Source organism: Silene latifolia, chromosome 1 (genome assembly GCF_048544455.1).
Source record: "Silene latifolia isolate original U9 population chromosome 1, ASM4854445v1, whole genome shotgun sequence".
NCBI classification, from domain to species: Eukaryota; Viridiplantae; Streptophyta; class Magnoliopsida; order Caryophyllales; family Caryophyllaceae; genus Silene; species Silene latifolia.
This window is the reverse complement of record NC_133526.1, coordinates 188,193,879-188,218,878: the sequence shown is the minus strand read 5'-3', so window position 1 is coordinate 188,218,878 and position 25,000 is coordinate 188,193,879. Positions and strand designations below refer to the sequence as shown.

The following is a 25,000-nucleotide window of genomic DNA, read 5'->3' as shown; positions in this document are numbered from 1 at the left end:
AAATACTTCACCGGAGACCAGAATGGCCATATCAGTGTTAATGAAATAAACTTGTGTCATTTAACCATACATATTCAACTAAAATTAATGTTAGAAATCATGCAAAAGTAGAACTTTTTCACAACTAAGAATTACGAACCCACAGTGATTATCGGAAGTTCATCCGTTTGCAAGGTTATCTACGAACTGTTCTAAATGCGTTCAATGCAAGTAGAATCACGAATTCTTTATCAATTGTGCATATTACCTGCCTCAATATGTCTCATGAGAGACAGTCTCTCAGTAATTTAGTGAGAGACATAATAGGAAAAAAAAAATTAAGTGGGGCCCTAACACCATCATGTGAGAGGTCTCTCAATAACGCTATTGAGAGACCGTCTCTCCGGAATTTTTGTGTACCTGCAAAACAAAGTCAACCAAATGGCACGTAGTTAGAGACCAAAAAATAAGAATAAAAAGAGCAATAAATAAACATGGAGACTCATCATGGTTTTGGTAAACTTTGACATAATAAGGAATTATATATATGCAAATTTAGGTAATTGTATTTGGTTAATGTTATTATTCTCATAAGACATAAAATTGTAGTTTGTAAACAACTCAAATACATAATATTAATCAACTTCTACGTAATGCATAAGATGATAGAAGTTTTTTTAGCATATCTTAATTAAAAGATCAATTAATTATGGTAGAACTTTTCTAATAATGAACTTCCATTATTATCTTTTAGAATTAGAAATACTTTATAGTAAGAAACAGTGAAACACCAATTAAACACACGGGTATCTCTCATTGTAAATTTTTTTATTCCAATAATGAGTTGTATGACAAACATGATGGAATTAGAGTACAACTCTCAACCGCACGACAATTTAATATTTTTTTTTGCTTGAAAGTAGTTCGAGAAAGTTGGACTCTCTATAATCGCTCGAAAAAAGCTTCCTTTAATAATATAAATAGATAGATAGATAGATATTGATTTCTATTATCTATTTGATAATTTTAATCTACTCATATTAGGATAATATTATTAAAATATATTTGATCTACTTATATTAGGATAATTTTATTAAAATTTATTTTAAATATTTAGAAATCTACTTTTATTAGGATAATTTTATTTATTTAAATTTTTTCGAAATCTACTCTTTTTATGATTTCTAAAAAAGTTGGACTCTCTAATATCGCTCGAAAAGTTTCTGCTTTATATAGTTTCTGCTTTATATATATGTATGTATTGATTGATTGAATTTACATCAGTTCATGGGTCAATTCAAATCCTGATTGAATTAGGACAAGTAAGTTACGGAGTACTTGCTACGGAGTATTTCTTAGGTGCACAATAAAGGTAAACAAATAATTAGGATGTGCACAATAAAAATAAACAAATAATTAGGATGGAGAGAATACAATAATATATGCGTTCTATGCATTTTGAGTCAATAATTCTGATTTCAGATTTGACTTGATTGATAAAATTTGTCTTTTAAAGACGGATTTTGATCCTAGAAAAAAGAACTTAGAACCTGGTCCGTGTTACTAACAACGAATCCATGCCGAATCCGTTGCCATCCTTTATTTGTGTGAAACCGTACTTTGTGTGTGAGACAGAGAAGTTGTCTTGCTATGATAAAAGGAGTGGTGACATCGTCTCTAATACTCTTCAAACACGCATAAATAAAATTACCCATAAATATTTGAACAAGACACCCATAAATCGATCAATTTGGGAGACCATGAAGAGAATAGGGGACCACTTGTGATAACAAATGGTTAATCAAATTACCCATAAATATTTGAACAAGACACCCATAAATAAAATAGGTAAACTACTAATGACTAAAATTGAGGGAGTAGAACCCGATGAATAGTTAACTAATTAGTTTCTCATATTAATTAAGTTTAATTATAAACTTGTAACACTAAGATCGCCATGAACCCGTAAATTTGAATATCAATCTAGTCTTTGGTTCTTAGTATTAGAGAGACGCCAAAGAGGAAGCCAGCAAAAGCAAATGACATCTCACGATATAAACGCTCTTTGTGTGATAATGTTGTTTCGATATCGTCCAATAGTTCTTCGATCATCTGCTCCTTGCTCGTCGTTGTGCTACATGAATATTTTACATACACGTCAAAATTATAGTATTGTTACACTTATATATGACAACATATCTATCTTAAAACATAAAACAGGTCAAATAGGATAGATGAGAAACAAAACAAGATTCTGGTGTTATTTAACGACCCGTTTTAATCTTTAGACGGGTATATATATGTATGTATTACTGTAATTAGTTTGCTTACAGGAAAAAAGGGTGTGCTTCAGAGGGTTCGATAGTGAGAATTCCTTTATCTGAGCTTAGGAGGCCAAGGGCAGTAACAACTGTGCCTTGTGAAAGGGCTTTTTCTTCACGTTCCTCCTCAACTGTCAGTTCACTATCCTGTAATTCATGAGTATATATAAGTATGTTAGAGTATAAAAGCCGATTTAGGACTTTAGCTATCACCTTACACTTTTGGTTGATATGGTTTCAGTCGCCAAATTTAGCGACTACTTTTAGTCCCCCGATTTCTATTAGGCGACTAAGGCTCGCGACTGGTATTGAGCGATTATATGCGGTAGCCAAATTGACTTTGGCGGCTGTTTTTAGTCGCCCTTTGTAGTGGTATCAGAGCCGGTGTGACCAAAAGGTTACGGATTCGAATCTCAGGTATGGGGAGACATGCAGACATGCAGTTGCATTTTGGGCATTCGTGTGAGGAAAAGTGTTAGAGTATAAAAGCCGAACTTGGGACTCCAACCATTAGCTTAAGCTTTTGGTATGGTTTGGGTGTATACTCTTTCCGTTCCAAGTCATTTGCTTACCTTTTTATTCTCTGTGAGGAAAACTGACTTGGACAAACGTGTATATCGAAAAATAAATTATAATATTAATATAAGGAGTAATTAATTAGGAGAAAGCTTACAAGTTGTGAAAGATTAAGAAGTTGTTTTCTACTACAACTAACTTGTTTTAGGGGAACAAGGTCTTCGTTACCGTCCCAATTAACAAATACATATTCGTTGCATGGTTTCGGTATTTGCCTCGCCATTATAAAAGGAACCTGTAAAACAAGATTAATTAGATTCACTAATAATCAAGTGTTTTAGATAAAACGAATCAAGTATAACCGTAACATTAATCGTGCATATACAAGTGCACAACATCGCATAATATCTTATGCACCTCAATTTAAATGATAACAATAAGTAATATGTTTTGACGACGATGATAATACCTGTTTCTTTGATTCCGATATTAGTTTCGTTTTCGTCATTTTTGAGGTGCCTCCGATTATTTCTGTTCCTGTTCTCTTGCATATGTGCTTCATGCATTAAATGATTAATTAGATATATATTAGTGTCAGATTGTCAATTGCTCAAATCAGTCTCAAATAGACCTGGCAAACAGATCGGGTCGTGTCGGGTTCGTGTTCGTGTCACATGTAAACGGGTCACAAACCCTACAACCCAAACCCGACCCAATTAAATCTCGTGTCGTGTTCGTGTCGACCCACTTACATAAATGGGTCGTCAAGCCTCAACCCTAACCCGTTAATTTCGTGTCGGGTTCGTGTCGTGTTTTCGTGTCATGTCCATATTTGGAAAGTTTAAGTATATTTATGTGATAAAGGATAAAAAAAATTAGGATTAATTTAGTAAATGGGTCATTCGTGTCGGGTTCGTGTTTAGAGAGCTCAACCCAAACCCAACCCAATTAAATATCGTGTCGTGTTCGTGTCGACCCACTTACATAAATAGGTCATTAGGCCTCAACCCAAACCCATTAATTTCGTGTCGGGTTCGTGTCGTGTTTTCGTGTCGTGTTATTGTTTGCCAGCTCTAGTCTCAAATAAAACACAATAAATCGCTTACAGTATCAAAAATTTAAAATATAATATTACGTATAACCCTAGTAAAATTAATAATAGTTGGCTTTAAGGTGGTTTGAAAGCCTTGGCTCCACTACAATTGTACCTCAGCTAATTCCTCTTGGACCACCCCTTTTGAAGATTGTATTTGAGAAGAGAAATGCAAACAAGGAATTAGCACTCAGAATGGTTATTTTGCCTTCAAAGACACTAGCACTCAGAATGGTTATTTTATTTGGGATATTTCTCCTTCTTTTGTACTAAATTTATGTAATTCGGATTTTATTTCGGCCCCCGACCCTCCCCTGTGATGTACTTGACTTTCTTTCCTACTTTATTTTAATGTGTTCTTTCCGTCCAAAAAAAAGAAAGACGGATTTCAACCTACCTCGTCCATTTAAAAGGATGAGATAGATTTGTCCTACCCTAAAGGAGTGGTGGAGCCAGGATTTGAACCCAGCGAGGGCGAAAGCGAGGCGAACGGGTTATGGTATAAGGGGAACTAAATTTTTTTTCGAAAATACGAAAACTTTTGCGATTTCCATCAGCTGGTGAGGTGGTGGTGGAGCTAGACGGATGAAATTTTCAAAGTTTTAGTTAAATTTTTCGAAAAAAATTCAAGTCTACCTTATGAAATTAGTCACCTCCTAAAATTTTCCGCACTCCTAAATTAAAATCCTGGCTCCGCTACAAGGCGAGCTGCTAGCCCCCTAGCTCTATCACTGTCCTAGGGGATCAATCTAGCTTCCATACCAAAAAAAAAAAAAATAGTCGACCTTAGGATAGAAATAGATAATCGACACTAATTTCAAATTAATTAGTACGAGTACAATAAACTCTTCAAGACATTTTGCTATTTAAAATTAACGCCGTGGCTATCTGCTTTTTTAATCTAAGTTCCTATTTTACCAAAAATTAATTACTACGAATATTATTATTATGTGAACGATCTCATGATAAGGATCCCCTATTACTAAGAGAATAAAAATTCTCTTAGTTTTCCTTCCAAAAAGCATCTAGCTAAATAAGGTAATAAATAAAATTTTCTTTCATTACATTATTATCTTTTCAATAAATATATTCTTATAAATAAACTCTAATTTTTTAATAAATTCATAATTATGATTTTTCCGTTAAAATAAAATAAAATTGATATTAAACTATAGAGTAGAAATTGCTAAAATTTTCAGTAATGCAATAATTATTACTATAGAGAATAACTTGACACATGCTTACTATTAGTTTCGTGCCAAAAAAACATTCACTAAAAAAAATCACGGCTTAAATTAGTTTTCCATTTCATTTTTTCTGTTTCATATCAAAATACAATTGAGGGAACTGAGGTGCAAATTTAAAAATATATTAATCCTCTCATATACTAAGATAATACAACTTCTCTAAAATTTTCCTTCCAAAGTGCTCAAATTTATGTATGGAAACAAATTATATTTTCATTTATTAAACTAATTTCCATTTAAAATAATCTATACATACAAAAAATGTATCTCCTATTATTAACTTTGTAGAAAAAAATAATTTTTTTAAAATAATTTGATATAGTTAAAATATTTTCATAAAAAACACAATTCATGGAACTATGCAATTCTTTTGATTAATTTTAATATTAGTTATTTTTTATAAAAATTAAAATCTAAAATTTATAACTAACACACTAAAAATTAAAAGACCTACCGCGCATTTGCGCGAGATCTACACTAGTAACTAATTAAACAAATACGTAGAGTAAAGAATACGAGAATGAGTAAACTAACCCAAGTACGATCCACAAGGACAACGGGCTTAAGATCAGTGGTATTATCTGATACAAGTGCCGTATCAACCGTCGATGAAGACGACTCGTCGTCAGAGTTGTCACAAAGATCATCGACAGAGGAAAGAGGCAAGATAACACCGCGTAACCAAACAAGTCTCTTGGTATCCGGGTTAGGTAGCATTACAGAAGCGACACCAATTGGTAAATCGGGAATGGAACGTAGCATAGCGACTTCGTCGTGTGCTTCTTCCTTACGTGCCCTCATCCTACTTGATGCATAATAACATCCTACGCTTGATAACAAGGCGACGACTTCGATTGGCGCTACTCTCATCTCTACGTTGAATTGATCGATGAATAATGTTGATGTATGTTTATCGGAATTACGGAGTATATACTATGATGAATGAAGAGGAGAGTTTTATAGATTGTTTGAGTTCAAAGTTGTGTAAACTTCTTAATCAAGAAACGTTGATATACAATGGGATTTTATGTTTTGGAAAATTATCAAAATAAATAAATAATTAATGTTACCATACAATCTTCTTTTTGTCATTTATTAAGGAAAATTTAGCAAAAAAATTAGTCAATGTATATGAGATTTACTAGAAAATAATTATCGGAATAGGGTCCTCGTAGATCGGAATTAACGAAGTTGAGGAAGAGGGAGAGATGTTATCTCATACACGCCATATGGCTTGGCGTAACAGGGTGGCAATCGGATCACTTGGGTTTGTTATGGATCGGATCTAAGTGGATCGAGTTATATCGGTTTCAGGTTATGTGTGTCAATAACAAGACCTGGCCGGTTATAGTTTATGTCATATCAGCATCGCGTAAGGATTGGCTTTGAGTCCGCTTAGTAATGGGTCGAGTCAAAGGGTTTGGATATGTAGATTTCCCGTGCCCATCAACTTGTATGGTACTTTTATATTTATATTTAATTTTGGAGTGATAATTTTATGTTTAGAACAATTTATAAGTGTTTTTTAGTTGAGTGAAAACAATTGAAAACAATTAAGATGAACGAACGTCAATTTGATATTAAGCTACATTGTAACAGTCATTAACCTGGTTGTTTAATATCAGTTTACGAGTCGATTCATGTCGGTTTGAGTTAAAAGCACAGCAATTGTTCAGAAGCCAATTAAAAACAACGGATATGAAGAAATATATGACCTCGATGCATCCTACTACCGGCGTTTTTAGGGGTGCAATGGTGCTCCCAGTTTTCGAAGAAGTACCGGCACTATGAACCTCTTCACGAGGTGACGAGTTACCCTCCATTTGTGTTAGAACAAACCCAGAAAGATTTATTTACAGACACAATTTGATGTTAACCAACTACTATGAAACAAACCAAGTGCACGGTAGATCACACATTGATCATACAGAACCTCTTCCAAATCCTCGTCTTCTAGAAATACGGTTTCGCTGTTGCCGCCTCCTTTCCAGCCATTGCTTCTTCCATTTGTTCCACTTCCTGAAACACAATTAGTAATCTACTATCAACCCTGTAAGCTTAAACAATTTAATTTTGGAACCAAGATTCGATAAATATGAAAAAACGTTACCTCGTAATGACATAACCTAGTACAGCAATTGACACGAACCCAACAATAATACCACTCATGAATAAGATTTCTGACTTGCATGACAGATCAGTTATCATTTGATCCTGGGTCTTTTCACCCCTGCAAATATAAAATAAAAAATACAGCATGATAATATAGCTGCATGATAAATAGCAGATCAAATTTTAAAATTGGAAGCCCCCCCCAGCCCAATGCTTTTCCAAAAGAAATCCGACTCTGCAGCCCACGGTGTGTTGACTAGAAATGAGTGAAATGACTAAGCCTCGTTCTTTTGGACTAAAATTACCTAAAATGAACTATTGAACTTATAGAAGCTAACCCGACTTGAACTGAAGAACAAAAATGAATTGAATTGAGCTTGTAGGACCTAATTTGACCTCAATTGAAATTAAGGACAAAAGGACAGGACCTAAGTGTGCCTAGCAACCAAATTTCGAGTAATTATCCTGAAACATACTAGTGAAAAGTGCCCTGAAATTGGATTGAAAATTGAAATCTCTGTTGAATAGCTCAACAGCATCGTCGAATATGAAATACTTTCAAAATATTGCCATCTAAGCATAAGAGCTGCATATAAAACAAGTTAAAGTAGTCGGTAGGCTTACAAAAAGTATGGAAGATCTTCACATGACTTGATCCGTGTAACCCCATCTTTTGAGGAACAAACACCAACTGCCGTGACATCCTTTCCCAGTGGAAGAACTTTCTCCTCGTCAACCATGCAAACCTTCACATCAATTAAATTTAATGAATAATTGGGAAGGAAGGGCTTCTTCATACATGGAGATAGGAGTTTGGATGAATAAACCCGAAGTAAATAAAAATTTTACAGGATATTCATGTACACGTAGTGCCTCTTCATGTACACGTAGTGCCTGTTGACAAGTAAGCGGGGAAGTTGGCATTGGTAGCATTTTACGGTAGACTGTAGTAAGAGGCAGTGGGTGTTTAGACCCGTTCAAATCAACAACAACATAATCTGATAATGGCTGTTCTCGACTATCAACAAGAACAAAAGGAACCTGCAACAACATACATCAAACGCATGAAGCCTGGGAGGACCTAACTGAACATTTTCAGAGAGACCCAAGCAGAGAATAGATAAGCAGTTTGAATTACACAAAAGTGTAGTAATACATACGCCTATACGAGTATATGATAAGAACTTATGTTTCTTTATTGAAACGCTCACGAATTTCTCAGGTCATTATTGATGAATGATTCTCAATCTTCCTAATCCCAGTCCTTCCAGCATTTTGGTATTACCAAGCAGAAGTATCTTAAATTAATATAAGCAGAAGTATCATACTCAACACAACCAATAATTTAGGGCAACCTTATCTTTGTGTTAGCAGTTTCCGAATGACCCAAGATGAAAATTGCGTCAAGAACATAAGAGGAAAAAAAAAAGGCAAAAATTCAAGAGAATATAAATCATGATAGGCTAGTAATTCTAATCCATCAAAAACAGAATGGAAAACAACTGAAATGTGAACTCACAAATTACACAGAATCAAGAATAATACCGCTTGTGTTAAGGTAGACTCCTGGTCTCTCAACGCACTGGCCACGACTTCTTTCGAGTTAGGATACCGTTCATTGAAGAGAAACTTGAAGCATGCAAATGAACAAAAAACAACGATAATTAGGGACAACTAATACAGACTCAGCAAAATAAGATTTATGAAAACACGACCCGTAGCAAGTTGTATCTCACTTCTCGCCAGGCCTGGACTTTTGGAAAAGCACAGCCAAGTATGAGGATTATGTATTTATGTAACCACTAACATGTGTAAAGTTATCAAATATGATATGGATACCCATACAGTCCTGCACCTAGGAATTGTTCATCTTAGAGACTCAAAGAAACAGAAGGATAAATTTGAACATACTTGAGCGCATAGTAGGGAGTATATAGCCACTATCGTTTCGTCTACTTGACAATAGTTTTGCCTAAAGCACCATTTCAACTCCAATTTCATTAATTCAGCAGCTAAGTACCTTCCAGAAACTAGTTTGACTTAACATGGCTAAGGATTCACTATGATTCTTCGGCTTTCTCATTCTACCAAGTAATTTACAAGAGAACTAACGAATCACTTGCACAAGCTCGTATAAAAAGACAACCTGGATTTTGACTCACAATCTTTTACCATTTCACCTTATCGCAAAATTTCCACGCCAAAACCTACTCAACGACTCACACAACCTCAATTTCTTACAGCACAAATTTCTCTACATTGCATACTCTTCAAAAAAAATTCCACCCCAAAACTCAATCAATGACTCACGACCTTAAATTCGTACAACAAAAACTTCACTACATACTCTTCACGAAATTTCCACCATAACAATCAACGACTCACACAAGCTCAAACTCCTACCCCACACCATAAACTTTGTTGTATACTCTTCACATTCCATAGTAAAACCCAATCCACATTCACACAACCTCAAATACCTACCCTAGAACAAATACTTTGTTATATACTCTTCACGAAATTTCCACACTAAAATCTAATCAACGACTCACACAATCTCAAATTCCAACACTAGAACATAAACTTGGTAGTAGACGCTTCACGTTCCAACCAAAACCTAATCAACGACTCACACAACATCAAATTTCTAAACTGCAACATAAACTTCGCTTTGCTGTACACTCTTCACAAAATTTCCACACCAAAACCCAATCAATGCCTCACATAACCTCAAATTTCCGACATTACAACATAAACTTAGCAGTATACTCTTCACGTTCCATACCAAAACCTATTCAATGACTCACACAACCTCAAATTCCTACAGTATAATATAAATTCCGCTGTATATTCTTGACGGAACTTCGACACCAAAACCTAATCATCTAGTCAGACAAGCTCTAATTCTTACAACATAAACTCCGCTACATGTTCTTCACAAAATTTCACACCAAAACCTAATCAACTGCTGGCACAAACTCAAACTATTTCGCTACGAAAACCTAATCAGCGACTCACAGAAGCTTAAACATGTCAACACCATACATATACGTTTTACAAGAACATCATATTAACATTTAACATACAAACTAATCAATACACTAATTAAATTCAAACAATTACCTTCTGCGAACTCTGAATAACGACAGCGCGATAGCCGGATTGTTTAGAAACAAGAATATCAGGCCAAAAGCTCTTACAGCTCCCTTTAATGGCGGACTTTGACTCAATTACTCCCCTCACAACTACCAATCTCTCTCCGCCGCCGCCGTTGAGGAGTGATCGTAGGTCGGACACGTGGACGAACGGCGCGTCGCGGATTTTTTGGAGAGCGGATGACGTGGCAGCGTAATTTCCAAGGCATCCGATTGCCACAAAAGCGAGGGCTACGCCTATGCCTATGACTACGCCGTCAGGGGCTATTTGGTCTCCACCTGACATGATAATCACGGATTACTACTGTAGTTAATTATTCTTTCGGTTTCCGTCCCGATTAATTGTTATCCTTTGTTTATTGATCTCTTTTATAAGGAAAAATATTTACTCCCTCCTATTCCAGATAATCGTCTCATTATCCATTTCCGTCTAGTCGGGTAACTGTCTCATTGTCTATTTTTGGTAAGTGTTGTGTGGTCCAAATTCAATTCTATTTCCGTCTATTCACATAACTGTCTCATTGTCCGTTTTGTGTGGTCTAAACTCACTTTCTTAATTCTTGTGTCATTTTCACAATGGGACGGTTATGTAGAATAAGAGGGAGTATAAAATTGCTGGATACTTTTTGGAAGCAATAGAGTCCAACTCTTTTAGGATTACTATGATTTAAAAAACATTAATAAAAGTATTCTAACGAGAGTAGACTTCGAAAAAAGTTTTAATATAACTATTCTAAATAATCCTAATATAAGTAAATTAATGGCCTGTTTGGCCAAGCTTTTTAAGTACTTTTCTAACTGGAAGAGGAGAACTCAGACCAAACAGTATAATTTATACAAATGTAAAACTACTTTTGAAAAGTCAAAAACTCATTCTAGGCCCCAAAAAGTAGAAGTAACAATTTTCTACTTCTCATTCTACTTTTCAAGAAAGCACCAAAAAATCCAAATGTTTTACGCTTTTTTTTTTCTTTTTCCTCTAGAAAATCTTTACCTCTTTATATGTTGTGTTATTGGTGTTTCCATTTGCTCTCTTCTGCACAATCTTTTGTCTCTCTCACATACACACCATTAAAGTACCATTTAATCAATCATCAACTCCAACTATTTATCGGCGTAATTTTGATTCGACAAAGGTGTATAAAACTATTTTGAAGAGTAATCATATGTTTTAGTACAATTCTCGAGTGATTACAGTAAATTTTTAAAAATTAGTTTTTATTCAAATAATGATTCTACAAACAAAACGAGTATTAAAAAAATAAAAAAAAAACTAGATGGAAAGTTAGGCCAAACATATAAATTTGATAAGAAGTAGTTATTACAAAAGTATGGTCAAACAAATAATTTTTTTCCAAAAAGTAGCATGTGAAAAAACTCCTTCTAAAAAGGAGAAGCTCTTTCACACAAGTAAGGCCAAACAGCACCAAATTATCAAACAATAACAGAAAAAAAAAAATTATCGAGTAGATATCATAAATTCATAATAGTTCAAGTTGTCGTTTTTATTTTCCCCCACCTATGTATTCATACATTTGTGGTTTGTATTCTCGTATCAAAATTCAAGAACCTAACGTATATATAATGAATTTATTTGATTAAAGTGTTATGTTAAGATAATGTAGTATAATTTTACGTAGTTACACGAATTATAAACTACGAATCAGTCAAAATATAATTACCAAATAATCATTGAAGTGTGTATATAAATCATAAATGCCTCCATATTCATTCAAGTGATCAATACATATAAAACAATTCACTGATCTATATATGTTACTATTTCGTTTCATTAATTTACTCTCTATAAGAATGTGGAGATCATTAATGTAATACCCGTCTTTTTAGGAAAACTTACAGAGGACCCCTTATATCTAAGAGCATGTACAATAGAGAGGATTGTGCCTCCTCTTAGAGCATGTACTATAGAGAGGAGTTTTTGTTCCTCTTAATTTTCTTCTTCTCTTCTATTTTCTTGACACATAATCCACTTTTTAACCACCTCAATTTCCACTATCTTCATCCTCTTCCTCTATATTTTTCTTATATTTTTCCACAATAGAGAGGAAAGCTTTATCTTCCTCTTTATATTAATCACTACACACTAACTTTCATTATTTTTTTTTTAAAAAAATATAAGAAAATAATAATATATGACAATAATGATTGGTTGAATAGCACAAGGGCCAAGACACAACTTCCTCTAAAATTAGAGGAAGTCCTTTTCATCCTCTTACTAAGAGAAGCCTCTACATTAGTTCCACAATAGAGAGGACCTCCTTTAAGAGAGGAGAGTGTGAGCACAATCCTCTCTATTGTACATGCTCTTAGAGCACCCACAATAGAGAGGATTGAACATCCTCTTAACCCTCTCTCTCTTCTAAGAGAACATCCTCTCTATTGTGAGGCATATGTTACATGTCCTCTTAGCAAGAGGAAGATGGTTACTTCCTCTACTTTTAGAGGAAAGTAGAGGAAAGTAAACATTGGCCCTAGTGCCCACTAACCAACCATTACTTTCTTTGTATCTAATAATTTATTTATTTATCAAATATGAGATTATTTAAAGTAAGATTAATAATTTAAGAGGATTCTCTCTATTGTGGTAAGAAAACTAGAGGAGGTAAAGAAAGAAGATGATAATAATGAAAAATAAGGTAAATGAAAAGATATTAAGGTGTCATAAAAATATAGAGTAAGTGAAAAAATAAGAGGAAGGTAACCTCCTCTCTATTGTGGGTTTAGAGCACCCACAATAGAGAGGATGGTTTCTTCTTATTATTTTTTCTCTTTCTTTCTATTTTTTTGTACACTTCATTCCATCTATCATCCGGTGAGAACCAGTAGTATAATGAGAACTGTGAGAACCATTCATAACCCCTTGTATCTTTAGTAATACCATCCCCGAAATTGTCGCGCATCCACCAACCCATCCAAACATAATTCATTTCCCAATTTTCCATCTCTCTCATATTTCTTTAAAAAATCGACCATCATCCATGCTGCCACTCACACCTCTACCAGCACCGCATGTCCGAGCTCCATCGCTTACTACTGCGATGACCGCCATCCTAACCTCGACCTCCGTCGTCTCCTGTTGTGGCGACCATGGCGACAAACCCAATCCATATCAATCTTATTTGTTGTCACAAGTTCGGTGTCGATTTGCTGCTTCGAATTGATTTCTACGCAGCTATTGGTTCAAATCTGAGTGTGCGAGTGTAGTAATTGATTCAAGGAGGGTTAAACTGGCATCCTATCTCCAATTTCAGGTGTCTTCTAATCCCTAATTGCTTTAATGCATCAATTTGTTGAATTTTTGAAATTAGGGTTTCAGAAATTCGTTCTTTGGGTTCAATTAGTTCAAGTTATGGTCGACTTCTAGAGGATGTTACTCTCATTTTGTGGGAACGAATTGAGTCGATTATTGAGCGAAAATTGCAGGCCTTATCTGAGTAGATTTTGATGCTGATTTAGGTGTTAAATCTGCTAGTTTGCTTTCGTTTTTGCTGCAACTGTAAATGGAAGCCACTAACAACTGACAGACATTTTCCTATAATTTTGTAACATGGGATGATACAAATCAGAATTTACTCCGATATTGCCAAATATGGAAATCAAAGATATCAAATCTAAAGAAAAACGTGATTCCGCTAAACGTGAGTTACTAGGCTGCAAAACAAGGTGCACATTTTACTTATTTCGAAAGCCAATTAGCTCAAACGGCAGAGCATTGTGCAATGCACAAGATGTGGGTTCAATTCCCACATTGGCTAAGAAATACCGGTGTTTCTTATATATTCTTTTACATTGTGATTGCCTAGAAGGGGTCAGATTTGGTCAAATCGGATCTCGATCTGTAGTCAGGGGTTAGGTTGATCTATTCAGTTGCAATTAGGAGCGGGTTATTCAGGTTAGGTCAATTTTACTATGAAATCAACAATAAACTTTATAAACTTGCCTGGTTTAAAGTGTTCTATTTTTGTGGCTTCTTCCAAAGAACTTCGATTTTCTTCAAGACATTCCCATTCCCATTCTTCTTCTTGAAGGAATCTTCATCATAGTCATCCAAGTAAGGTGAAAGAGGCAGTGGTCCAGTTGGGTCGACATACTTGCCATTGCTTCCCGGTGAGAGCATCGAAGCAGCAGCCTCTGCAGCCTTCCTCCATTGATCTGACTGCACTTTAAGTCTCCTTAGCTCAGCCTCCATTTCTCCATTTGTTGCCTGAGCCCTCTCGAGCTGCTCTGTCACCCTTGCTACCTTCGCCAAAGCATCCATCTCAACGGTTCGAGAAGCGTTTAGTTTAGTGATCTCTAGCTTGAGTGTTTCATTCTTTTCCAAAACATTTTGTAATTCAATCTCCTTATCCGTCAAATTTGCCTTTATCTTCATCAGCTCAGCTCCCAGTTCCTGATCTTTGTTGGGCTCCAACTCGAATTTCATAAGCTTCGAGTTTAGGATATCATTCTCTTCTGAAATACCCTGCAATTCTGTTTCTTGTCCATCAAGCTTCCCTTCAACTCCTCGATATTTGCAGCCGCTTTTCTCAACTCTTCCTTCAGATCAGCCTCTCTTAAGTTGAACTGATCTTTGATCTGAGCCGAGATTTCAGATGCACTCCTAATTTGCGCCTCGCTAAGGGATCGTTCTTCCTCAGCTCGCGTCTCAACAACTTCTAGGGCAGATCTTAGCTGCCTTACCTCCAACTTAGCAGCTTCCAAATCCATTTGACACTGATCACTATTAACCGTCTTGAGATTCTCAAAAAAACTTTCCGGAAGCTTACATGTGCCCTTGATCGATCTGTAATCGGACACAACTGCATCATAAGCCTTTGTCGAATTTGCAACATCTGATCTGAGTGCATTGATGGTGTCCTTAGCAGCTTCTAGTTGGGCTAAAGTCTGCTTGATTAAATTCTGGGCCTGGGCTTCAGATTCTTTGGCCTGCACTAGCTCGTGTTTCATGGTATCAGCAAGAGAACGAGTTTCCGCCAAAGTATTCTTCAAGTTCTAAAGCTCAACCAGGGAACTATTTTCCTCCGATTCAGAGGCCTTCTCAAGTTGTTGTTTAAGCCTCTGGATTTCATCCAAAACTGACGCTAACGAAGCAGCGTCATCAAGTTGTTGCTTAGTCAAAGCCTCGATTTTAGATTCCCACTCTTGGTCCTCTTGAGGATTGTCCTGGAAATCTGTGGCAGTAGCGCTTTTAGAGGCACAGAGGTCCGAAAGTTGCTTCTCAGATTCATACATAGCATTAGCAGAGCCAATATTTACAGTATGGAATGCCAAGGTGTAGATACCCGTATCCGTCGATATTGGAATTTATAGAGAACCCGACAAACACCCGATAATGATAGGACACATGTATTCATTAGTTGTCATTGTCATTATTTGGAGCTCGTTTTACGGCGTAGAATGGGCGTAGTCGATGAAGTATTTTATTAATTTAAATGATATTTAAATTAATGTTTTTTTAAAGTGAATTCATTTTATTGTTTTAATTTGAATTTATTTTCTTAAATTTATTTTATTGAAAATAAAATATATATTTTATTTGAAAAATCATTCTTAAGTTACTTGATTTGAAAAATCAATTTAAATCGTTTTATAAATCGTATTTGAAGAACTCGATTTTTACGACGATCTTATACACGATTTGTGAGCTCGTTTTATGCTTGAATTGGGCTCGATTTTCGACGCACTTTCGGCCCAATCCCCTCTCCTCCAACCCGTGTTCAAATCCCAGCCAAATCCCCACGCAAACCCGCGTCCGTACCTCCTTATTTTCGAGCACCAAACAGCCCACACAACCAGTCCATACCCTTTCCCGTGTTCAGCATTACCAAGCCCCAAACCCGCTCCAAACACCACTTAAACCCGTGCCCATTAACCCTAAACCATACCCTAGTATCCTACCCATATTACCCTAGCTTAACCACCAAGAAACACCCCTCCTAAACCCTACACCAGCTCACGAAAGCTGCTGGACAGCAGTAGCGAAACAGAGCAGTCCGACTGCTTGTTGCCTACTTTTACCCTACTTTAACTACCTATAAATACCTCCTCTCCACCACACCTTCATTTCTCTAAGTTCTCCATACATACTACCGTCACTAACCAACCCTAATCTCCACAAACAAACCCTAGTTGCCTCTCAAATCTCTCGACAAAACCGAGACATCCAAACTGAGAAACAGTTTGTGTCTCTCTCGAAATACCATTCGTTTCCCCATCAAATCTCCATTAAAATTCGAGTTTCTTGATCCTAATTAACCATATAACATCCATCTACATCTTAGATAAAGATTCACGAGCCAAATTGACCTTGAGAGTACACGAATCCCTTTGAAAAACAAAGTGTCATACACTCTGTTTTCGCGGCTTTTCCTGTCTGTCCAGTTCTGTTTGTGCTCATTTTTCGTGCCCAGTAACTCAGAACGAGTGTGGTTTGTTTTAATATATTTGTTCTACTCTCTTTCTAGTTTTCAAAACATCTTTTAAATCTAATTTTCACCGAGAAACGAGTGCGAAATTGCAGTTTGAAAGTTGCTGTCCAGATTTACCAAAAATTGCAGTTTTAAATCTAATTTTACCAAGGACTACCCTAGCATGAAAGGCTGTTACCATCTCGGTTGTCCGAGGTTAATATATCAAAAACAACAATCCAAAACAACTTTATTAAAGTATAAAGAGTTTTAACAATTACATTATCCCAAACCAACTCAAAAGGAAAATATAAGATCTCAATACAACAGCAATCAAGACAGTTAAACTCGTAACAGCGGAAGCTAAACTCGAAGTGATGACTCCCTATGACTGTCCCATAGCTAAACATCCGCATTACCTGTCACAACCTGCTCACCATCCCCGAATGGATCACCGCAGTTTTATAAAACAATAATGGGGTCAATTACTGAATAATTAAAATAAGACAAGCGTATAAAGCAATCAGCTGATCACCCTCCATCCCCAGTCTCCCGATCTCACACAGTAACCATTTATAGATTATTTTTCATAAACTTTTTACCAACCATTTATAGATTATTACGCGATAAGAACAAACTTTAGAAACTTTTAAGAGTTCTCTATAAGACAATACTTAAGAGACTTAAAAGATTTTGAGTTGATATCTAAGTTCCAAGGATTACTCCTATTTATAATCATAAGATCACCCCGCCTTATGGTAACCTTTCGATGTGAAATAATTATAATATTTATACATAGTATATTCACCACACTTATATTTCTTTTTAATGTGGGACAAATAACATATTAAGTACACCGTTTTCTTTTCCGCACTTACTTTGACATCAACCCGATTTAATAATGAGAAAATACAATACAATCTACACTCTAATGATAACATTTTTTTTGTCACAATCTAATTATATAATTTTCATACGATACTTTTTTTGTCAAATGAAATATAAAGTTTTTATATCAAAACTATAAACATCACTTTAATATACTCCGTAATATAGAAAATGTATATATATGGACAGTTCTATTATTTATACATAGTATATTCACCACACCTACATTATTTTTCAATATGGGACATATAACATACTAAAAAGTACATATCTTTTATATCAAAAATTTTTGGGTTAATACCTAAGTTTTAAGGATGCCTCCTATTTATATTTATAGAATCACCTACCGTATACTATTCTTTCGATGTGAGATATATAATTTAATTATTTAGACGTAGTATGTTCACCACGCCTACATTATTTTTCAATGTGAAAGATATATAACATACCAAGAAGTACATGCCTCTTCTTAAATAAACCACTATTGTATACATTTTTTTTTTTCTTTGAAGGTAAAACCACTTAGTTTTGATCATTAGATGGAGATCTCTACATCGTACTTATAACGACTCATTAACGCTCTATTATTACATTCAGGAGACAACCATTAGTAAAATCTTTAGTTTTGTACTATGTCAGGAGACAACCATTAGTAAAACCTTTAGTTTTGTATTTTTTGCGTCTCTTGTTCATGTTCTTAACTCTTTCCCAGGTAGTTCTCCACAATCTCCACTTTATTTTTTATATCATATCGTAAATAATGATAGAAAATCTTAAGAGCTCTTTAAATATGTCTCCTATTTATAATCATAGGATCACATCATCTTATACTAATCTTTCGATGTGGGACAATTCTACTATTTATATGTAATATATTCACCACACCTACGTTATTTTCCAATGTGGGACAAAACATACTAAAAATTACACAATTTTACATACTAAGAAGTACACCATCTTTAATATGTGCAAATAATATGAAATATATACTCTAATGATAGCATTTTTTACCACGAAACCAATTATATTATTTTCATAATTTTTTCAACGATACTTTTTTGCCAAGTGAAATGTTAAAGTTTGATATAAAAAATGTAAATATCACTTGAATATAATTTAGGAAATATATATATTATAATAATTAAAAGATTCTCCACCTTATTTTTTACATCAAAAATTATTATTTATGATACTTTCCTAAAATAATTTTTGATGATGTGGACGCTCTCAGATCGCTCGAAAATAATACTTTCCTAAAATATATATATATATATATTCGGGATCATATGAGAACCATCAAGATAATGAGAACTGTGAGAACCACTTACAACCCTTAGATCTTATAAAAAAACTGACGGCTAAGATAAACTCGCCTATTCCCCCAATCCCCAAATCCTCCAACACCGTCATTTTCTACAATTGCTTTCTCGCTCTTTTTTTTTTCTCGCACTTCGATAATTGCGATAGATTTCTTCATTCACTGATTTAATCTCCCGATTATATTCGCAGATTTCACTGTAAGTTCATCATCTTCGCTCCAATATTTCTCTCTTTTGTATGCAATTCACGTATCGTTTATTTCTCTAATCCATGAAACCCTAATTTTTGCAATTTTTCTATGTTAGAATCTTCGATAATTTCTGTTTCTTCCGACTTAGGTTGGTTCTGAATTCTTCTGATGAATAAAATTTTTAAATACATAATATTCTGCACAAAAGCCATATTGAATTCCTGTTACTGAAAAGCAAATTTACCAAAGAAATATTCTTTTTGTTATAATTTGCTTTACCTTGGTATTTTTGTTTGATTGTTTACTTAATCTAATGTTATCAGGTTTACTGGGATGATTCGTCGAAGCAGGTTTACTACTCAAATTCCAGCACTTCAAAAACAACCGGGATGAGATCAACACGATAAAGACTTTTAACCAAAAGACTGTCTATCCCATCTCAACTTTTACGGTGTTGATATGATCCATCGTTGCTCCATGTAGTTGGTGGTAATCTCTGTGTATAAAGTTTTGTGTTATTTGTTTGAATTAGCCTTAATTTTGTTATACCTAGCCCTCTCTTGGAGAATTAGTTACTTTTGTAGAAGGTGAATTGAAGAAAAGGAATCCTAGAGCAAAGAGTGGGGGCAACGAAAAGAGATGTCTTCTCTCAGGGCTGTGGTTCTAAACATTGTCCTTGTAATGTGGTTTTGCATCCTTTTTGTTTCTTGATCTTGTGGAACTCAAATTCGCTAACAAGATGATTTTTTGGTTACCAGTTTGTTGGTTGGGTTTCATTTATGTTAATTTGAGGGTTTTAGATCTGGTTAGTGGTTGAAATAATTGAATCTTTTATGTACGCCATCTTGAATAAGACTGCGATTGTGTATGTCTTTGAAGTTATTATACAACCTGCTGCTGCAACTACTATTGTGATTAATTTTGTGGCACTATCAGTTAAGCCATCAATGCATATTTATAATCGGAGATTGACCCTTTCTTATGGATAGGAAATGGTCTATGATGGTTTCGTCTCTTGTAGAGTGAGCCAAGTTTCAGGTAGTTAATTATGTATGCTGATTCATGGTTATCATTTGTTAAATAACTGCGCTTACAAAGTTAATTTTGAGCATATACACACTGCTAAAACTTTTATATGTGCTAGTCATGGAATGAAGCATGAAAATTTTTAGTTACATTGCACTTGGGTTAAAAAGAAAGTCGGCGGATTAAGGTGGAATGGATGTATATGAAATACAATACACCTATAAATATGTATAAGAAAGTCGACGGATTAAACTTATTTTGAGCATCGTCCGGCCCGTCTTACCCTCACCCTCCAATTTTACTTTCCTGTCTGATTCAGTTTTTGTTATATCTAGCATCATGCTATTCTTCAGATAAACCTGATATCGATTTTTGCGCATAGTTCTGTATGTTTCAGTCGAATTTTCTTTCGCTTTCATCCAATTTTTTGTAATTTAGACTATATAGTGACATGTTTACTTGGCTACTTAACTTATTTATAGCGAATTGTAAAGGTTATTAGCTCAATGGTAGAGCGATGTGCATATTTTGCACAAAGGTATGGGTTCGAATCCCATATAACCTATTAAATAACAAATCCCATGATTTTAGGATAGTCGTCCTGTGTACATGCATGAAATAAGTGTTATATGTGCATGAAATAAGGTTCTATATGCATGAAATAAGGGTTCTATGTGCATGAAATAAGGTTCTATGTTCATGAAATAAGGTTCTATGTGCATGAAATAAGGGTTCTATGTGCATGAAATAAGGGTTCTATTATGATACTAATTTGTGTTGGTTAAGGACATTAATTTTATATGGGCATAAAATAAGATTTTATGTGCATGAAATAAGGTTCTATATGCATGAAATAAGTGTTAAATGAGCATGAAATAAGGCTCTATGTGCAATGAAATAAAGTTCTATGTGCATGAAACAAGGTTCTATATGTATGAAATAAGGTTCTATGTGCATTAAAAAGTTCTTCAGTTGCACCAGTTGGTTATATTATGTTGTAATTACTGTTGGTTAAGGACATTAATTTTCATTATATGTGCATGAAATAAAGTTCTAAGTGCATGAAATAAGGTTCTATGTGTATAAAATAAGGGAAATGACAGTGAAGGACATTTAATGTATTTAACGGCCTTTTCAAGGCATTTTAGGCTTATGCATAGAAACTACCAGTCCTTGTGTGGACAACACCCGCGGGAACTGCGTCCGCGGGATCCACAGGAGGCATAATCGACTCGAGGTTCTTTCGAATCGAATTAAGACAAATTAGAGTCGCCACCAAGTTTTATGGGAACTTGGAACCGTTCAAGTCAACTTTACACCTTTCATCGAAAAGCATAAAGCCAATCGACTACGAGTGATTAAAGATAAAGACTTGTACCCTATATCACTCGATTTGAATGACTCTCGTAATCCAATGGTATTTAGACGGATCCGCAAACCATAGATCTTGAGTAAGGGGTGAGGGTACGTGTTAGGAAGCCCATAAGGACACCTAACCCCGCCCGTCAATAACGGCCTCTATTAAGTCAAGTATCGGATTTCAAACAAGGTCGTAGCTACTACGATATATGATATGCAAACATCGTTTTAAAACCCTAACATGTGAGGTTTCTATGTCGATTTAGATGCAACTAAACTAACTTTGTCAAAGTTGTAATTTAGCATGTTGGTTGATTGATCAAACAACATACAAAACAAAGCAAACAAGGCTTAAGTGGAATGGGGGAGCCGTTGGGATCTATCCTATTACAACCCAGGCATTTCATGCCGACGCAACAAGAAATTAAAGATACAACTCGATCTAAATACAATTGCTATATACGACACCATACACGACACATGGCCATTCGGCCTAGGAAAACGTGCACAAGGGGTGGCCCACGGTTTACATAACTCACGGCCTTGGGTCACTCCTCGTAATGCGTGCTTTCACTTAATCTCATCGAATTAGACATTAGGTCACACACCAAAGCTTGCATTAGCATAAATCGGGCCACGTTGCTTTAAACAACATGCGATTTACTACGCTCCTACATGAATTGGAGCACAACTATCTAACCAAATAAGACTAAGGTTTTTATAAATCATTTGACTCGACCAAATAGAAAACTAATTACAAACGAATTACAAGAAACGACTCGATAAACAAAATGTAATTACAAAATACAAAACAACGATGAACAAATGATATAAAGAATAATCTAATTACAAATGAGGTTTAAGTAAACCCTCTTTCACTTATGAGTGGACTGTTCCAACTGAAACTCTCATCATGGTATCTCTTAGAGAATGATCTAGTGACTTTATGTGCTCAATGTTTGGTAAGATTTTTTTCCTATTTTTGTTGCCTATCCTACCACTCTTCACATCTAATTTCTCACCTACTAACCTTGGTTTTTTTGCTAGTCTCCATATGTTAGATATGCTTCTATCACTCAAACCGTACCTTGCAGCTACCTCTTTGATGGTGCAACGAGAAAGCTTACCATTTTGCGACTTTTCGAGCAAGTAAATGGCGATTTCTGTCCGCTGATCTTCTGTCATGCATTTGAAGCCCATTTTGCTGTAATTTAATGTTATGGACTGTAAGAATTTATGGATTGTAAGGTTTTTTCGGTTGTGTTGTTAGTGAATGGAGAGAAAGATATAATTTATGGGCAAATTTGTTGTAAATAATGGTGAAGTAGTACTGTTATATTGCTGGAGTTCCTTGGTTTTGGTAATATAGAGTTGACAGGAAGTGTGGAGGGAAAATGTAAAGGGAAGTTTTGGTGGGTTTTTTAAAATGTTGAGCATTTTGGTGGGAAGATTATCCCATAATCAAATCAGGTTTAGAGCCACACTTTGTCATTTAATAAAGCAATATGCACAATCTCAAATGTACTTCTATTGTTTCTTTAATTTTTCTTAATAGTTGTGCAAAACTCCAACCGGTAGAGTGGAGTTGAATGGAGAAAGTATAAAGTTGGGTTGCAACAATATAGATTGGCAAATTCTTATTTCAGACCGCCATATCCGTCTGAAATTGTCAGACGGATACCATTTTCTCTCACAAAAAACTCATTTAGGGTGTGAGTGGGAAAGCAGGTGGGGGTGTCCCACCGCCCATGTGCTTCTCATTTGTGAGAAGTCTTATTACGGTCTGAAATAAGGCGGTCTAAAGCAAGACGAATTGAGACTCCCTCACATCCACACCAAAGGTTACATTGACTTTATCATACTTGTCGAGACGTGTTTTGCAACGTGAATATCTTTAGTTATACATTATTAAAAATTATAAAAGTTTGATATTTTTATAGCATTCATGACGATAAACCAAACAAGATCTCACATGACTATATTTTCTCTTATAGATTAAGAGTAATATCAAAGATTCTCTACGACCATGAATAGTGCCAAAAAGTCAATGTAACCTTTGGTCTGGATGAGAGGGAGTATAGATTAGGCATGCGGCATGCAAAAGAAAATAAATAATTGGAAATTAGAAATAATATACTTTGAAATATACTACGCACACTCCAAATGTATGATTTATCTACCAATACTCCGTACGAGACTACGAGTATACTATTATGTGCAATATTTCAATGTAATGTCAAAAACAATGTTGAACGCACATTTTCCCAATTTTTCATTTAAAAGAGTGGTAGACTCATCATTGAATGTAACCCATATCTTTTCATTAACTACCTTCTCTTTATCCACTTTACCGTATAAATTTATTTCTCTTATCAGATTTGAGTCACATCCTTCTTTTTCTCTTTATTTTCAGAAGACTTGCAAAAGTTTCAAATAAAAACTTAGCATTTACAGTAGTCACATTGATCATTTCCTAAATGTTAAATGTTTTGATCATTGATTTGAGTATCATCGTCTAAGATCAAGATGATCCATTAAAGAACTTCACCGAACTCGACCTCGCTCCTGGCAAAATGACTGCCAAATGCGTCGGAAATGATAATCCTTTATTTCAAGGAGAAAACTGAAATTGGTCATACTTCCTGTAGATACCTCATTTCTGCACCTCCCGCAAACCACCCGGTGATGATTGGGCCGCATGTTTGATACGCGGAACGATTTGTGACAATTCGTAAGATTATCATCAAGTGATTGCTCAAATATTAATGTCTACCTCTTAGTTGTCATCTACGTCCCGATACGGTCGTTTTGACAGTAATTAGAGTACATTCGGAGTCCGGACCTAAAACCGTCTCCATTTTCTGATAACCGTTAAATCCCGAGTCGGAATGTTCTGGAATGTTCCGGATATTTCTATTCCATATTTCATAAATTTTATCTTTTAGTAAGTAAATTCCCGTAATATTCATATAAGATATTAAGGAAAATCGAATTATTTCCGTCCTACCATAACTCAAACACGGAAATCTTTCTTCTGCAGGAGGAAACCACTTGGGAATAGACGCAGCAGGTGCTGCGCCTCTTCCAAGAGACGCAGTGATGGCTCAGCTGCGCCTCTTCCCGTGCCCTTTCTCGCGTATTTCTCGTATCTTTTTCATATCTTTCCGAGATTCACTTCCAAAGAGTCTCCGAAACCCTAATTCCTTCACGTGATTAGTATAAATAGGAGCCTTCGCTCCTCATATTTCTCACGCGAGTGTCCGCCCTTCTCTTCTCCCTTTGCATTCTAGACTTTGTTCTTACTTTTTGGCGTCTACGTGCTTGAACTTTCGACCACGTAAGCTCGGATCTTTCTGAGTACCAGCC

At 35.3% G+C, this 25,000-nt stretch overlaps 4 protein-coding genes across 5 annotated transcripts; all 4 read right to left on the bottom strand.

The window, feature by feature from the left end:
- Nucleotides 1–1,751: 1,751 nt before the first annotated feature.
- Nucleotides 1,752–6,121, bottom strand: LOC141617071 (E3 ubiquitin-protein ligase SPL2-like). The gene is made up of 5 exons (XM_074434264.1): nt 5,691–6,121; nt 3,286–3,372; nt 2,974–3,111; nt 2,311–2,447; nt 1,752–2,113 (listed from the first exon to the last, which is right to left on the bottom strand). The coding sequence occupies exons 1-5, from the start codon at nt 6,024–6,026 to the stop codon at nt 1,963–1,965; spliced, it is 849 nt and encodes a 282-aa protein (XP_074290365.1). The 5' UTR covers nt 6,027–6,121; the 3' UTR covers nt 1,752–1,962.
- A 734-nt stretch (nt 6,122–6,855) lies between these two features.
- LOC141613723 (E3 ubiquitin-protein ligase SPL2-like) lies at nt 6,856–10,791 on the bottom strand. 2 transcript variants are annotated; one of them, XM_074432470.1, is made up of 6 exons: nt 10,392–10,791; nt 8,814–8,897; nt 8,118–8,309; nt 7,893–8,014; nt 7,267–7,386; nt 6,856–7,175 (listed from the first exon to the last, which is right to left on the bottom strand). In XM_074432470.1, exons 1-6 carry the CDS (start codon nt 10,707–10,709, stop codon nt 7,079–7,081), a joined length of 933 nt encoding a protein of 310 aa, XP_074288571.1. In that variant the 5' UTR covers nt 10,710–10,791; the 3' UTR covers nt 6,856–7,078. The 2 variants fall into 2 exon arrangements, with proteins under 2 accessions (XP_074288571.1, XP_074288575.1); XM_074432474.1 differs by lacking the exon at nt 8,118–8,309 and having other exon boundaries at nt 10,392–10,772.
- Nucleotides 10,792–14,399: 3,608 nt separating this feature from the next.
- On the bottom strand, nt 14,400–14,867 carry LOC141589328 (interactor of constitutive active ROPs 3-like). The gene has a single exon (XM_074410266.1). It carries the CDS (start codon nt 14,865–14,867, stop codon nt 14,400–14,402), a length of 468 nt encoding a protein of 155 aa, XP_074266367.1.
- Nucleotides 14,868–14,878: 11 nt separating this feature from the next.
- Nucleotides 14,879–15,391, bottom strand: LOC141589312 (interactor of constitutive active ROPs 2, chloroplastic-like). Its single transcript, XM_074410265.1, has one exon. The coding sequence runs from the start codon at nt 15,389–15,391 to the stop codon at nt 14,879–14,881; it is 513 nt and encodes a 170-aa protein (XP_074266366.1).
- Nucleotides 15,392–25,000: the final 9,609 nt, after the last annotated feature.